Source organism: Petromyzon marinus, chromosome 69 (assembly GCF_048934315.1).
Source record: "Petromyzon marinus isolate PM22_M1 ecotype Great Lakes invasive population chromosome 69, UKy_Petmar_22M1.pri1.0, whole genome shotgun sequence".
Lineage (NCBI taxonomy): Eukaryota > Metazoa > Chordata > Hyperoartia > Petromyzontiformes > Petromyzontidae > Petromyzon > Petromyzon marinus.
Genome location: NC_133735.1, coordinates 6,267,103 through 6,280,985, shown reverse-complemented (window position 1 = coordinate 6,280,985; position 13,883 = coordinate 6,267,103). Strand labels below are relative to the sequence as shown.

The window sequence follows — 13,883 nt, the reverse complement described above, 5'->3', positions numbered from 1 at the left end:
ACCCATCACTTGCCATCACCGTCGTCATCATCATCATCACCATCATCATCACCATCATCATCACCATCATCGTCACCATCATCATCATCACCACCACCATCATCATCACCACCACCACCATCATCATCACCATCATCATCACCATCATCGTCACCATCATCATCATCACCACCATCATCATCACCACCATCATCCTCACCATCATCACCATCACCACCATCATCATCACCATCATCATCACCATCGTCATCATCACCACCACCACCATCACCCGTCATCATCACCACCACCATCATCATCACCACCATCATCACCCATCATCATCATCACCACCATCACCATCATCATCACCATCACCCATCATCATCACCACCACCATCATCACCCATCACCATCATCACCACCACCATCATCACCCATCACCATCATCACCACCACCATCACCACCATCACCGTCGTTATCTGCGTCTTTATTATTTAAGCCTGGAGCTGTGCGTCCAAGTTTGATTTTCGCTCACGGCCGTCTGACTGTCTGTGTGTGTGTGTGTGTCTGTGTGAGAGTCTGTGTGTGTGTGTCTCCGCGTGTGTGAGAGTCTGTGTGTGTGTCTGTGTGTGTCTGTGTGTGTGTGTCTGTGTGTGTCTGTGTGTGTGTGTGTCTGTGTGTGTGTGTCTGTGTATCTGTGCCTGTGTGTCTGTGTGTGTGTCTGTGTGTGTGTCTGTGTGTGTGTCTGTGCCTGTGTGTGTGGAGCGGTAGTGTAGTGGTTAGCGCTACGCTGCGCTACGAGCCTGGCGACCCGGGTTCGATTCCCGCTCACGGCCAACACCAGTGACGATTATGTGAACCGGTCCTGGGCCTCCCCTAGGTCGACTCAGCCTCAAATGAGTACCTGGTGCGGTGGATAAAAACATTGCCACTGGGGAGACTAAGGCGGTCGGGCGTGGTGCTGGCCACCCACCCCCTCGTGTACCGTTCTGGCCTTCATAGGTGCTCGCTAACAGCACTTGCCCCTACAGTCTTTTAAGGCTATATGGGGGATCTTTGTCTTTATCTGTGTGTGTGCCTGTGTGTGTGTCTGTGTGTGTGTCTGTGCCTGTGTGTCTGTGTGTGTGTCTGTGTGTGTGCCTGTGTGTGCCTGTGTGTGTCTGTGTGTGTGTGTGTCTGTGTGTGTCTGTGTGTGTCTTTGTCTTTTGTGCCTGTGTGTGTCTGTGTGTCTGTGTGTGTCTGTGTGTGTCTGTGTGTGTGTGTCTGTGTGTGTCTGTGCCTGTGTGTCTGCGTGAGTGTATGGGGAGCGGTGGTGCAGCGGTTAGCGCTCCGGAATCCCTGACTTTGACTCCCGCTCACGGCCAACGCCGCCGCCAGTTGACGATTCATCTCGAACCGGTGCCGGGGCCTCATCCCCTAGGTCGACTCGGCCTCAAACGAGTGACCTGGTGGGGTCTGTGGACAAATCGCCACTGGGGGGGGGGGGGGGAGACAAAGGCGGCCGGGCGTGGTGGTGGCCACCCATACCCCCTCTGTGTGTGCCTCAGTGGCTACACGGGGAATGTTTGTCTACACACAGAGACTACTCGCACGCACGCACACACTTAGACACACACACAGACTACTCACAGACACACACACACACTCGGATAAGGCAAAGACACACACACGCTCAGACACACTCACAGACATTCACAGACACACACACTCAGACACACTCACAGACACACATTCACAGACACACACTCAGACACACACACACAGATAAACATTCACAGACACACATTCACAGACACACACACAGACACACACTCAGACACACATTCACAGACACACACACACAGACACACATTCACAGACACACACACTCAGAGACATACACAGACACTCAGACACACACACAGACACTCAGACACATACACAGACACTCAGACACGCACACACAGACACTCAGACACGCTCGCTCACCCTTCTACCACAGAGTACACCACCACCACCACCGCCTCCTCCTCCTCCTCCGGCGGAGCGGCTGACGTCTCAGCGCCGCCGCCGCAATCATAACAGCCGCCACTACCGTCGCTACCACCGGCACCGCCATCTCCACCACCACCAATGTCTCCACCACCACCACCAATGTCTCCACCACCAATGTCTCCACCACCACCACCACCACCAATGTCTCCACCACCACCACCAATGTCTCCACCACCGCCACCACCACCGCCATCTCCACCACCGCCACCACCACCGTCCCCACCGGCGCCCAGAGGCCCTCCGTCCGCACAGTGCCTGTGACTTTCACCGTGACCTTCACCGTGGCCTTCACCGTGTCCGCGACCTTCACCGTGACCTTCACCACCGCCTTCAACGCGACATTCACCGCGACCTTCGCCGTGTCCGTGACCTTCACCGTGACCTTTGCCGTGACCTTCACCATGGCCTCCACCGCCTTCAACGTGACCTTCACCGTGACCTTCACCGGGACATTCACCGTATCTGTGACCTTCACCGCAACCTTCGCCCTCGTCCTCACCACCGCCACCACCGCCGCCACCGCCGCCGCCGCCGCCCGGCACCTCCGGTCCTTGGGTGGTGGTGGCTACGGCGTCGGCGTGGCCAGCGACGACGTCGCCGATGACGTCGCCGTGGGCGACGTCGTCACCATGGACGACGTCGCCGTGGGCGACGATGTCCGCGTGGTCTATGACGTCACCGTGGACAATGACGTCGCCGTGGGCGACGATGTCACCGACGACGTCGCCGTGGGCGACGATGTCACCGACGACGTCGCCGTGGGCGACGATGTCCGCGTGGGCGACGATGTCACCGACGCTGTCGCCGTGGGCGATGACATCGCCGTCGGCGTGGGCGATGACGTCGCCGTCGCCGTGGGCGATGACGTCGGCGTGGGCGATGACGTCGCCGTCGCCGTGGGCGATGACGTCGCCGTGGGCGATGACGTCGCCGTGGGCGATGACGTCGCCGTGGGCGATGACGTCGCCGTCGCCGATGACGTCGCCGTCGCCGATGACGTCGCCGTCGCCGATGACGTCGCCGTCGCCGTGGGCGATGACGTCGCCGTCGCCGTGGGCGGCGTCGTCGCCGTGGTGACGGTGGTGGTGGTGGTGGTGATCGACGTCCGTCATGACGATGAACTCCGAGCCGTCCGAGCCGCCCAGCAGGGTGAAGGTGCCGCCCCCCCCCTCCTCCTCCTCGCTGCCCAGCCGCGCCAACGACTGTGGGCACGCACGGGGAGGGGTGGAGGGGGGTAGGGAGGTGCAAGATGTTGACTACCTCGCCTGGTACGCGGGAGGTCGCGGGTTCGATCCCGACCCCGACAATGCCTTCTGCTGTAGATTTGGAGTCTGCGTCTCTCTCTCTCTTTCTCTCTCTCCCCGCGTTCAGAGTATTTGATTGCTGCTATCAATGTCCACGTGGTGATGACGATGACGATGCTAAGTCACGTGGTGGCGATGACGATGCTAAACCACGTGGTTGAGCTGCTATCAATCTCCACGTGGTGGTGATGATGACGATGCTAAGTCACGTGGTGGCGATGACGATGCTAAGCCACGTGGTTGAGCTGCTATCAATGTCCACGTGGTGATGATGACGATGCTAAGTCACGTGGTGGTGATGACGATGCTAAACCACGTGGTTGAGCTGCTGTCAATGTCCACGTGATGGTGATGATGACGATGCCAAGCCACGTGATGATGATGATGATGCCAAGCCACGTGGTTGAGCTACTATCAATGTCCACGTGACAATGATGACGATGCCAAGCCACGTGGTGGAGCTGCTATCATTGTCCACGTGGTAGTGATGATGATGATGACGATGCCAAGCCACGTGGTGATGACGATGCTAAGCCACGTGGTGATGATGATGACGATGCCAAGCCACGTGGTGGAGCTACTATCAATGTCAACGTGATGATGATGATGATGATGACGATGCCAAACCACGTGGTGATGATGACGATGCCAAACCACGTGGTTGAGCTGCTATCAATGTCTGCTGTAGATTTGGAGTCTGCGTCTCTTTCTCTCTCTCTCCGCGCGTTCTGAGTATTTGATTGCTGCTATCAATGTCCACGTCGTGATGACGATGACGATGCTAAGTCACGTGGTGGTGATGACGATGCTAAGCCACGTGGTTGAGCTGCTATCAATGTCCACGTGACGATGATGACGATGCTAAGCTACGTGGTGATGATGATGACGATGCCAAGCCACGTGGTGATGATGATGACGATGCCAAGCCACGTGGTGATGATGATAATGATGCTAAGCCACGTGGTGATGATGATGACGATGCCAAGCCACGTGGTGATGATGATGACGATGCCAAGCCACGTGGTGGAGCTGCTATCAATGTCCACGTGATGATGATGATGATGACGATGCCAAACCACGTGATGATGATGACGATGCCAAGCCACGTGGTGGAGCTGCTATCAATGTCCACGTGATGATGATGATGATGACGATGCCAAGCCACGTGATGATGATGATGATGATGACGATGCCAAGCCACGTGATGATGATGATGATGCCAAGCCACGTGGTGGAGCTGCTATCAATGTCCACGTGGTGATGATGATGATGATGCCAATCCACGTGGTGGAGCTGCTATCATCTGTGATGGCCCAGATCGCTGCTGAAACAAGAGCAGCTCCACTTACCTGGCTTACCTGGTAAGATAAAAAAAACTGTGACAGATTTAATTTGAAGGGAGGGGGAGGAGAGGGAGGAGAGGGAGAGGGAGGGGGGAGAGGGGTGAGAGGGAGGGGGGAGAGGGAGGGGGGAGAGGGGAGAGGGAGGGAGGGGTGAGAGGGAGGGAGGAGAGGGAGGGGGGAGAGGGGGGAGAGGGAGGAGAGGGAGGGGGGAGAGGGAGGGGGGAGAGGGAGGGAGGGGGGGAGGGTGAGAGGGAGGGGGGAGAGGGGAGGGGGAGAGGGAGGGAGGGAGGGAGGAGAGGGAGGGGGGAGAGGGAGGGGGGAGAGGGAGGGGGGAGAGGGGGGAGAGGGAGAAGAGGGAGGGGGGAGAGGGAGGGGGGAGAGGGAGGGAGGGGGGGGAGGGTGAGAGGGAGGGGGGAGAGGGGAGGAGGAGGGGGGAGAGGGAGGGAGGGGTGAGAGGGAGGGAGGGAGGGAGGGAGGAGAGGGAGGGGGGAGAGGGAGGGGGGAGAGGGAGGGGGGAGAGGGAGGGGGGGAGAGGGGGGAGAGGGAGAAGAGGGAGGGGGGAGAGGGAGGGGGGAGAGGGGGGAGAGGGAGGGAGGGAGGAGAGGGAGGGGGGCGAGGGGGGAGAGGGGAGGGGGGGGAGAGGGGGGAGGGAGAGGGGGGGGGAGAGGGAGGGGGGAGAGGGGGGAGGGAGAGGGGGGAGGGAGAGGGGGGAGGGAGAGGGGGGGTGAGAGGGAGGGTGGAGAGGGGGGTCACAGAGTGTGTGAATCCCACCACACTTCATGAACTCCACCACCACCACCCTCCCCCTCCCTCCCCTCCCGTTCCTCACCTGTGTGGTGAGCAGTCCCGGCCCGTACCCCACCGCCCGTGCCAGGGCGGCCAGGGCATCGCCCGGCGCCACGCCGGCTCTCTCCAGCGCCAGCTGCAGCTGCCGGGCGCCGCTCACCACCAAGGTGGTGGTGGTGGTGGTGGCACAACCACCGCCACCACCACCGCCACCACCACCGCCGCTGCCGGCTGCTTCTGCTGTTGTTGTTGTTGTTGTGTCGTACAGCTGGGAACATTCCACCACGTCGTCCACCTCCTCGTGGTCCACCTCCTCCTCCTCCACCACCTCCTCCGCCACCTCTTCCTCGCCCAGACCCATCTGCTGATCTTCGTCGCCCAACACCGTTTGGAAGATCACCTGCGGAGGTGGTGGGGGGGGGGGGGAGATGAGGGAGTGAGTTTTGGGGGGGGGGGGACTGCTCTTCCCATTGAGTGTGGAACAGACGGGGACTAGTACACACTCGCTGCTGTACTACAGCCCTCTCACCGCCGTCACCACAACCACCACAACCACCACCGCCGTCACCACCACAACCACCACCGTCACCACAACCACCACCACCGTCACCACCACAACCACCACAACCACCACCGTCACCGTCACCACAACCACCACCGTCACCGTCACCACAACCACCACCGTCACCACCACCACCGTCACCACAACCACCACAGTCACCACCGTCACCACCGTCACCACCACCGTCACCACAACCACCACCGTCACCACAACCACCACCGTCACCACAACCACCACCGTCACCACAACCACCACCGTCACCACCACCACCACCGTCACCACCACCGTCACCACCACCACCACCGTCACCACCACCACCGTCACCACAACCACCACCGTCACCACCGTCACCACCGTCATCACAGTCACCACCATCGTCACCACCACCACCGTCACCACCACCACCGTCACCACCACCACGACCACCACCGTCACCACAGTCACCACCGTCACCATCGTCACCATCGTCACCCACAACCACCACCGTCACCACCGTCATCACAACCACCACCGTCACCACAACCACCACCGTCACCACAACCACCACCGTCACCACAACCACCACCACCACCACCACCGTCACCACAACCACCACGGTCATCACCGTCACCACCACCACCACCACCGTCACCACCACCACCATCACCACCACCAACACCACAACCGTCACCACCACGACCACCACCCACCTCTCCGTTGGGCCCGCTACCGATGAGCAGCGTGGTGGTGGTGGTGGTGGCGGCGGCGGTGGCGGTGGTGGCACTGGGCAGCTGCTCCTGCGTGGACACCACGCGGCCGTCCTCCGTGATGTGCACCACCGCGGTGCCGACGCCGAGGCCGGCGTTGACACCGACTCTGTGGAAGCCGGCGACTTCGTCGCGGGCGGCGGAGGCGGTGGAGGCGGTGGAGGCGGCGGAGGCGGCGGAGGCGGTGGCGTCAGGCGGCGCCACGTGGCCCATCTCTGCCATGTGAGCCGCCACGGCCAGCGCCTGCAGGGGGGGAGGGGGGTGAGGGAATTTTTTGCATTGCTACGCACGATGATGCAGTGCATTGTAACGCAACAACGCGACGCAACATCTAACAACACAACGCAGCTACACAATGCACGCACAACAACAACAACAACACCACAACAACAACAACACAACAACACAACACCACAACGACAACACAACAACACAACACCACAACAACAAAACACCACAACAACACAACGACAACACAACACCAACAACGACACAACAACAACAACACAACAACACCACAACAACAACACAACACCACAACACAACAACAACACAACACCACAACACAACAACAACACAACACCACAACAACACAACACCACAACAACACAACAACAACACCACAACACAACAACAACACAACACCACAACACAACACCACAACAACACACCAACAACACCACAACACAGCGACACAACAACACAACACCACCACACAACAACACAGCAACACAACACCACCACACAACACAGTGACACAACACCACAACACCACCACACAACACTACAACACAGCGACACAACACAACAACACCACAACACAACACCACAACACCACCACACAACACCACCACACAACACCACCACACAACACCACCACACAACACCACCACACAACACCACCACACAACACCACCACACAACACAGCACACAACACCACCACACAACACCACCACACAACACCGCACACAACACCACCACACAACACCACCACACAACACCGCACATACAACACTACACAACAACAACGGTGACATCACAACAGCAAAGTTGACACAACAACAACGACACAACAACAACAACACCACAACAACAACGACACAACAACACAACAAGACCACAACACCACCACAACAACAACACAACAACAACACAACAACAACGTTGACACCACAACAACAACACAACAACAACGTTGACACCACCACAACAACAACACCACAACAACGTTGACACCACAACAACAACGTTGACACCACAACAACACAACAACAACAACGACACCACAACAACAACACCACAACAACACCACCACAACACCACCACAACAACACCACAACAACACCACAACAACGACACCACCACAACGACACCACCACAACAACAACACCACAACAACACCACCACAACAACAACACCACAACAACACCACCACAACACCACAACAACACCACAACAACACCACCACAACACCACAACAACAACAACACCACCACAACACCACAACAACAACAACACCACAACAACAACAACAACACCACAACAACAACAACCACAACAACAACAACACAACAACAACGACACCACAACAACAACAACAACAACCACAACAACAACACAACAACAACAACACCACAACAACGACACCACAACAACAACGCCACAACAACAACAACGACACCACAACAACAACAACAACGACACAACAACAACGTTGACACCACAACAACAACACCACAACAACGTTGACACCACAACAACAACAACAACAACACCACAACACCACATCAACAACAACACCACAACAACAACAACACCACAACAACAACACCACAACAACAACACCACAACAACGACCCAACAACAACACCACAACAACAACAACACCACAACAACAACAACGACACCACAACAACAACAACGACACCACAACAACAACAACACCACAACACCACAACAACAACACAACAACACCACAACAACAACACAACAACACCACAACAACACCACAACAACAACAACAACACAACACCACAACAACAACACAACAACACCACAACAAAAACACCACAACAACAACGACACCACAACAACAACGCCACAACACCACCACAACCACAACAACAACAACACCACCACAACAACGACAACACCACAACGACACCACAACAACAACAACACCACAACAACACCACCACCACAACAACAACACCACAACAACAACAACAACACCACAACACCACAACAACAACAACAACGGCGACCTGCAGCGTTCCGCCAGCGCTTCCTGACGGCGCCTCCACGCTGATCCTCCCAGCAAAATCCTCGGCCTGGACACACAGACAAAGGTCCCCCGTGTAGCCTCCAGCAGGATGTAGGGGCAAGTGCTGTGAGTAGCAGCAGCAGTGCCCTATAGACACACAGACAAAGGTCCCCCGTGTAGCCTCCAGCAGGATGTAGGGGCAAGTGCTGTGAGTAGCAGCAGCAGTGCCCTATAGACACACAGACAAAGGTCCCCCGTGTAGCCTCCAGCAGGATGCAGGGGCAAGTGCTGTGAGTAGCAGCAGCAGTGCCCTATAGACACACAGACAAAGGTCCCCCGTGTAGCCTCTAGCAGGGCTGAAGGGGCAAGTGCTGTTAGTAGCAGCAGCAGTGCCCTATAGACACACAGACAAAGGTCCCCCGTGTAGCTTCAAGCAGGGCTGTAGGGGCAAGTGCTGTTAGTAGCAGCAGCAGTGCCCTATAGACACACAGACAAAGGTCCCCCGTGTAGCCTCTAGCAGGGCTGTAGGGGCAAGTGCTGTGAGTAGCAGCAGCAGTGCCCTATAGACACACAGACAAAGGTCCCCTGTGTAGCCTCCAGCAGGGCTGTAGGGGCAAGTGCTGTGAGTAGCAGCAGCAGTGCCCTATAGACACACAGACAAAGGTCCCCCGTGTAGCCTCCAGCAGGATGTAGGGGCAAGTGACTTGTTAGTCGCGAATAGCAGCAGCAGCAGCGCCTGTGAAGGCTACCGGCACTGTGGCACACACAGAGGGGGTGGGTGGCCAGCACCACGCCCGGCCGCCTTTGTCTCCCCAGTGGCGATGTTTACACACCGCACCAGGTACTCATTTGAGGCAAAGTCGACCTAGGGGAGGCCCAGGAACGGTTCAAATAATCGTCACTGGCGGTGTTGGCCGTGAGCGGGAATCGAACCCGGGTTGCCAGGTTCGTAGCGCAGCGTAGCGCTAACCACTACACTACCGCTCCCCACACACACACTCACACAGACACACACAGACAGACACACACACACAGACACACACACACACACAGACACACACACACACACAGACACACACACACACACACAGACACACACACAGACACACACACAGACACACACACACAGACACACACACAGACACACACACACACACAGACACACACACAGACACACACACAGACACACACACACACACAGACACACACACAGACACACACACACAGACACACACACAGACACACACACACAGACACACACACAGACACACACACACAGACACACACACAGACACACACACACACAGACACACACACACACACAGACACACACACAGACACACACACACACAGACACACACACACACAGACACACACACAGACACACACACACACACACAGACACACACACACAGACACACACAGACACACACACACAGACACACACACAGACACACACACACACAGACACACACACAGACACACACACACACACAGACACACACACAGACACACACACACAGACACACACACACAGACACACACACAGACACACACACACAGACACACACACACAGACACACACACAGACACACAGACACAGACACACACACACACACAGACACACCACACACAGACACACACACAGACACACACACAGACACACACACAGACACACACACACAGACACACACACACAGACACACACACACACAACAACAACAACAACAACAACCGCCATTCGCCACTAAGTGGCGGTGACGTCACCACGACGCTTGTGCCAGGCTATGTGCACCCTGAGGCCACGTGAAGTGTCGAACGCCCGCTGGCAGGAGGTCACGGGGCAGACCCAGGTGCCACGGGTCGACTGACTGAGATGACTGGCTGATGCACCACCTGTGCCCCCTACTGTGCCAACCTGCTGTGCTTTAGCCACCCGGCGCTCCGCTCGCTGTTGTGAGCGTCGCTCCTCCGCCCTCCGTTGTTGTTGGAGGGCGACTGCCTCCAACTGCCCAGTAGCATCCTTCACGAGCCTCCTCCACAGAGGCCGATCTTGACACCGCTGGTACCAGTCATCGGCAAGTCCACTCAGCTCCACGTCCTCCTGTACCACATCACTCCATCTCTTCTCTAGCCCGTGCCGCGCCCGCTTAGCCCCCTCAATCCGGCCAAACAAAAGCTGTTTCGGCATGCGGTGGCTGGGCATGCGGGCTACATGACCCAGCCATCGCAGCCTTGCCTGCCGGAGGAGCTCACCGATGGGACCCTGCCCAGATCTTTCAAGGATTTGTGAGCTCCTCACACAATCCAGTCTGGTTAAACCCAGGATGGATCGTAGGCAGGTCAGCCTAAATGTTTCTAACCGGCGAAGATGTTCCATTAGGGGGGTCCACGTTTCGCAAGCGTAGAGAAGGGAGGGAATGACCGTGGCCGAGAAGACCTGAAGCTTAGTGCGGAGCGACAGACCAGGTAGCTTCCACACAGCGTTACGCAACCGATGAAAAGATATTGCCGCTCGACTGATTCGGAGTGAGACCTCTGCTGTTAAACTGGAGCCAGTCATAAGCACACTGCCCAGGTATGGGAAACTCTCCACTCTCTCCACAACTGCCCCATCACCGATTGGGAGTTGTGGGGGTGGAGTGTCCGATGGTACAAAATACCCAGGCAGGTGCTTAGTTTTGGTGGGGCTGATGGTAAGGCCCCACCTCTTAGTGGCACGCTCCAGTCTCAGCAGCAGCGTCTCCAACTCCTCCTCTGACTGAGCAGCTATTACCAAGTCATCAGCATACATAACGTGGTTGAGCAATAGGGAGCCATCCCTTGACCGCACCCGGGCATCGATTAGCCTCCCATTATATCTGTACCATATGGAGATTCCCCCGGTACAGCTATTGAAGGCTTCACGAACTACGTGGTCAAAATAGATGTTAAATAATGTGGGAGCCAGAGGACATCCCTGTCGCACCCCAAGGTGTACAGGGAATGGCTCTGACTCCCGGCCACGTAGTTTTACCCGGGCCCGCTCACCATCATGAAGGTCCTTAATGATCGTGAGCAGAGGGTCAGGTACTCCAAAAGCACGAAGAACGACCCAGAGCCCAGGCCTACTGATGGTATCATAGGCCTTGACCAGGTCAATAAAGCAGAGATGTAGGTCTTGTTGGAATTCCCTACACCTCTGCTGTAGCAGACGGACAGAAAATATGGCATCCGTGCAGGACCGCCCTTTCCTGAAACCGCATTGGGGCTCCGCAAGCCTCTCCTCAGCGTGCCTGGCAAGGCGATGCTGAATAATCCTTGCCAGGACCTTTCCCGGCACACTGAGGAGTGAGATGCCCCTGTAGTTGTTACAGTCTGTGCGGTCCCCCTTCTTAAAAAGGGGGACCACCAGGGCATCCTTCCAATCCTGCGGAACCCGTCCAGTGGTCCAGACTGTTGTTATGATGTCATATAGGGCAGTCTGTGCACAAACGCCACCCTCCCTCAGCATTTCGCTTGGGAGATCATCTCTGCCCGCTGCCTTTCCTGGTCTCAGACTCCGTATCGCCTTCAATACTTCCTCAGCAGATGGCACCTCAGCCAGCCACTCACAGGGGGTGACTTCATCCAATATTTGAGGCACCGCAGCCTCAGCAGGGTCATCCTCACTTTGTGCCACGATGTTTTCCTGGCTGTGGGATTTTCCCTCCCCCAGGACCTCACAGAAATGCTCAGCAAATCTGCGAACCTGTTCCTGGGGGTCGGAAATTGGATCACCGTTTTTTCCCCTAATGATGGTAATAGGTGTGGCGCTGCAGGTTACTTTTTTGATGGAGTTAAATAGCGATTTGTGATCACGGGCCACTGAGGCAGACTCCATCTCCTCAGCAACCCGCGACCACCACCCATCCTTGCAGCGCCTCACGGCTCTCCGAACCTCCGAGCGAAGGCTGCGGTAAGCCTCCTCATTCTCTGACGTGGGATTCTGTAGCCGATGACAGTGGGCCTGTCGCTTTTTCTCAACCATCCTGAACAACTCCTCTGTCATCCAGGGTGTCTGGGGAGGTCTGGACCGCGTACCCAAAGCAGCCATTGCAGCTGCATGAGTCACAGTCCTAAACCTCGCCCATTTACCCTCGACATCAGGAGGAGTCGGGGACGATGCCAATCCCAGCTGCAAGCGATGATGAAATTCTCGCTTGCAACTTTCATCAGATAACTGAGACCAGGCCACTTTAGGTTGGAATGGGGTCCTGGGTGTACACCCACCACCGGAGTGGAAGAATGGCAGGCGCATCTTACAGATGACTAGTCGATGGTCAGAGGGCAGATCAGCTCCACGGTAGGTCCTGGTGTCAAGGACATGGGCTCGCATTCGCTGGTCCGTCACTATGTAGTCCAGCAGATGTTCTTGCTTGGACCCGGCATGCATCCATGATGTTGTGTGGATGCACCGATGCCGGAACAGCGTGTTGGTAATTACAAGCCCATGGGCTGCACAAAAATCTAGCAGCCTCCTACCGTTGTTATTGAGCTGATCTGGCCCATGCCCTCCAATCACTCCAGACCAGGTGCCAGTATCATGACCAACTCGGGCATTGAAGTCACCCAACATGATGACTCTATCCCGAGGGGCCACTTTAGCCAGCACCTGTGAAAGGAGGTCATAGAAGGCATCTGACTCATCGGCTTTGCCTGCATCCCTCCACGGATGTTCATCTTCGGTGGGGGCATAAGTAACCACGACCACCATTCCTCGCCTCCGGTTGATGGGAAGGCGAGCCCAAAGTAGCCTGGGGCTTACAGCTTCCCACACCTCACCGCCACGCTCCCACGCCCCCTTCATTCTTTTGTTCAAAAGAAGACCCACACCCTGTTG

At 56.6% G+C, this 13,883-nt stretch overlaps 1 protein-coding gene across 1 annotated transcript in view; it reads right to left on the bottom strand.

Annotated features, from left to right (window-relative positions):
- Positions 1 to 449: 449 nt before the first annotated feature.
- Positions 450 to 13,883, bottom strand: part of ZNF407 (zinc finger protein 407) — a 61,657-nt gene continuing 48,223 nt past the window's right edge. Inside the window, exons 15-19 of the mRNA XM_076055119.1 lie at positions 9,024 to 9,089; positions 6,702 to 7,001; positions 5,494 to 5,850; positions 2,457 to 3,219; positions 450 to 2,399 (exon numbers count right to left, since the gene is read on the bottom strand). Coding sequence (XP_075911234.1) covers positions 1,948 to 2,399; positions 2,457 to 3,219; positions 5,494 to 5,850; positions 6,702 to 7,001; positions 9,024 to 9,089 — 1,938 coding nt within the window. The 3' untranslated portion in view covers positions 450 to 1,947. The remainder of the gene's footprint in view (positions 2,400 to 2,456; positions 3,220 to 5,493; positions 5,851 to 6,701; positions 7,002 to 9,023; positions 9,090 to 13,883) is intronic.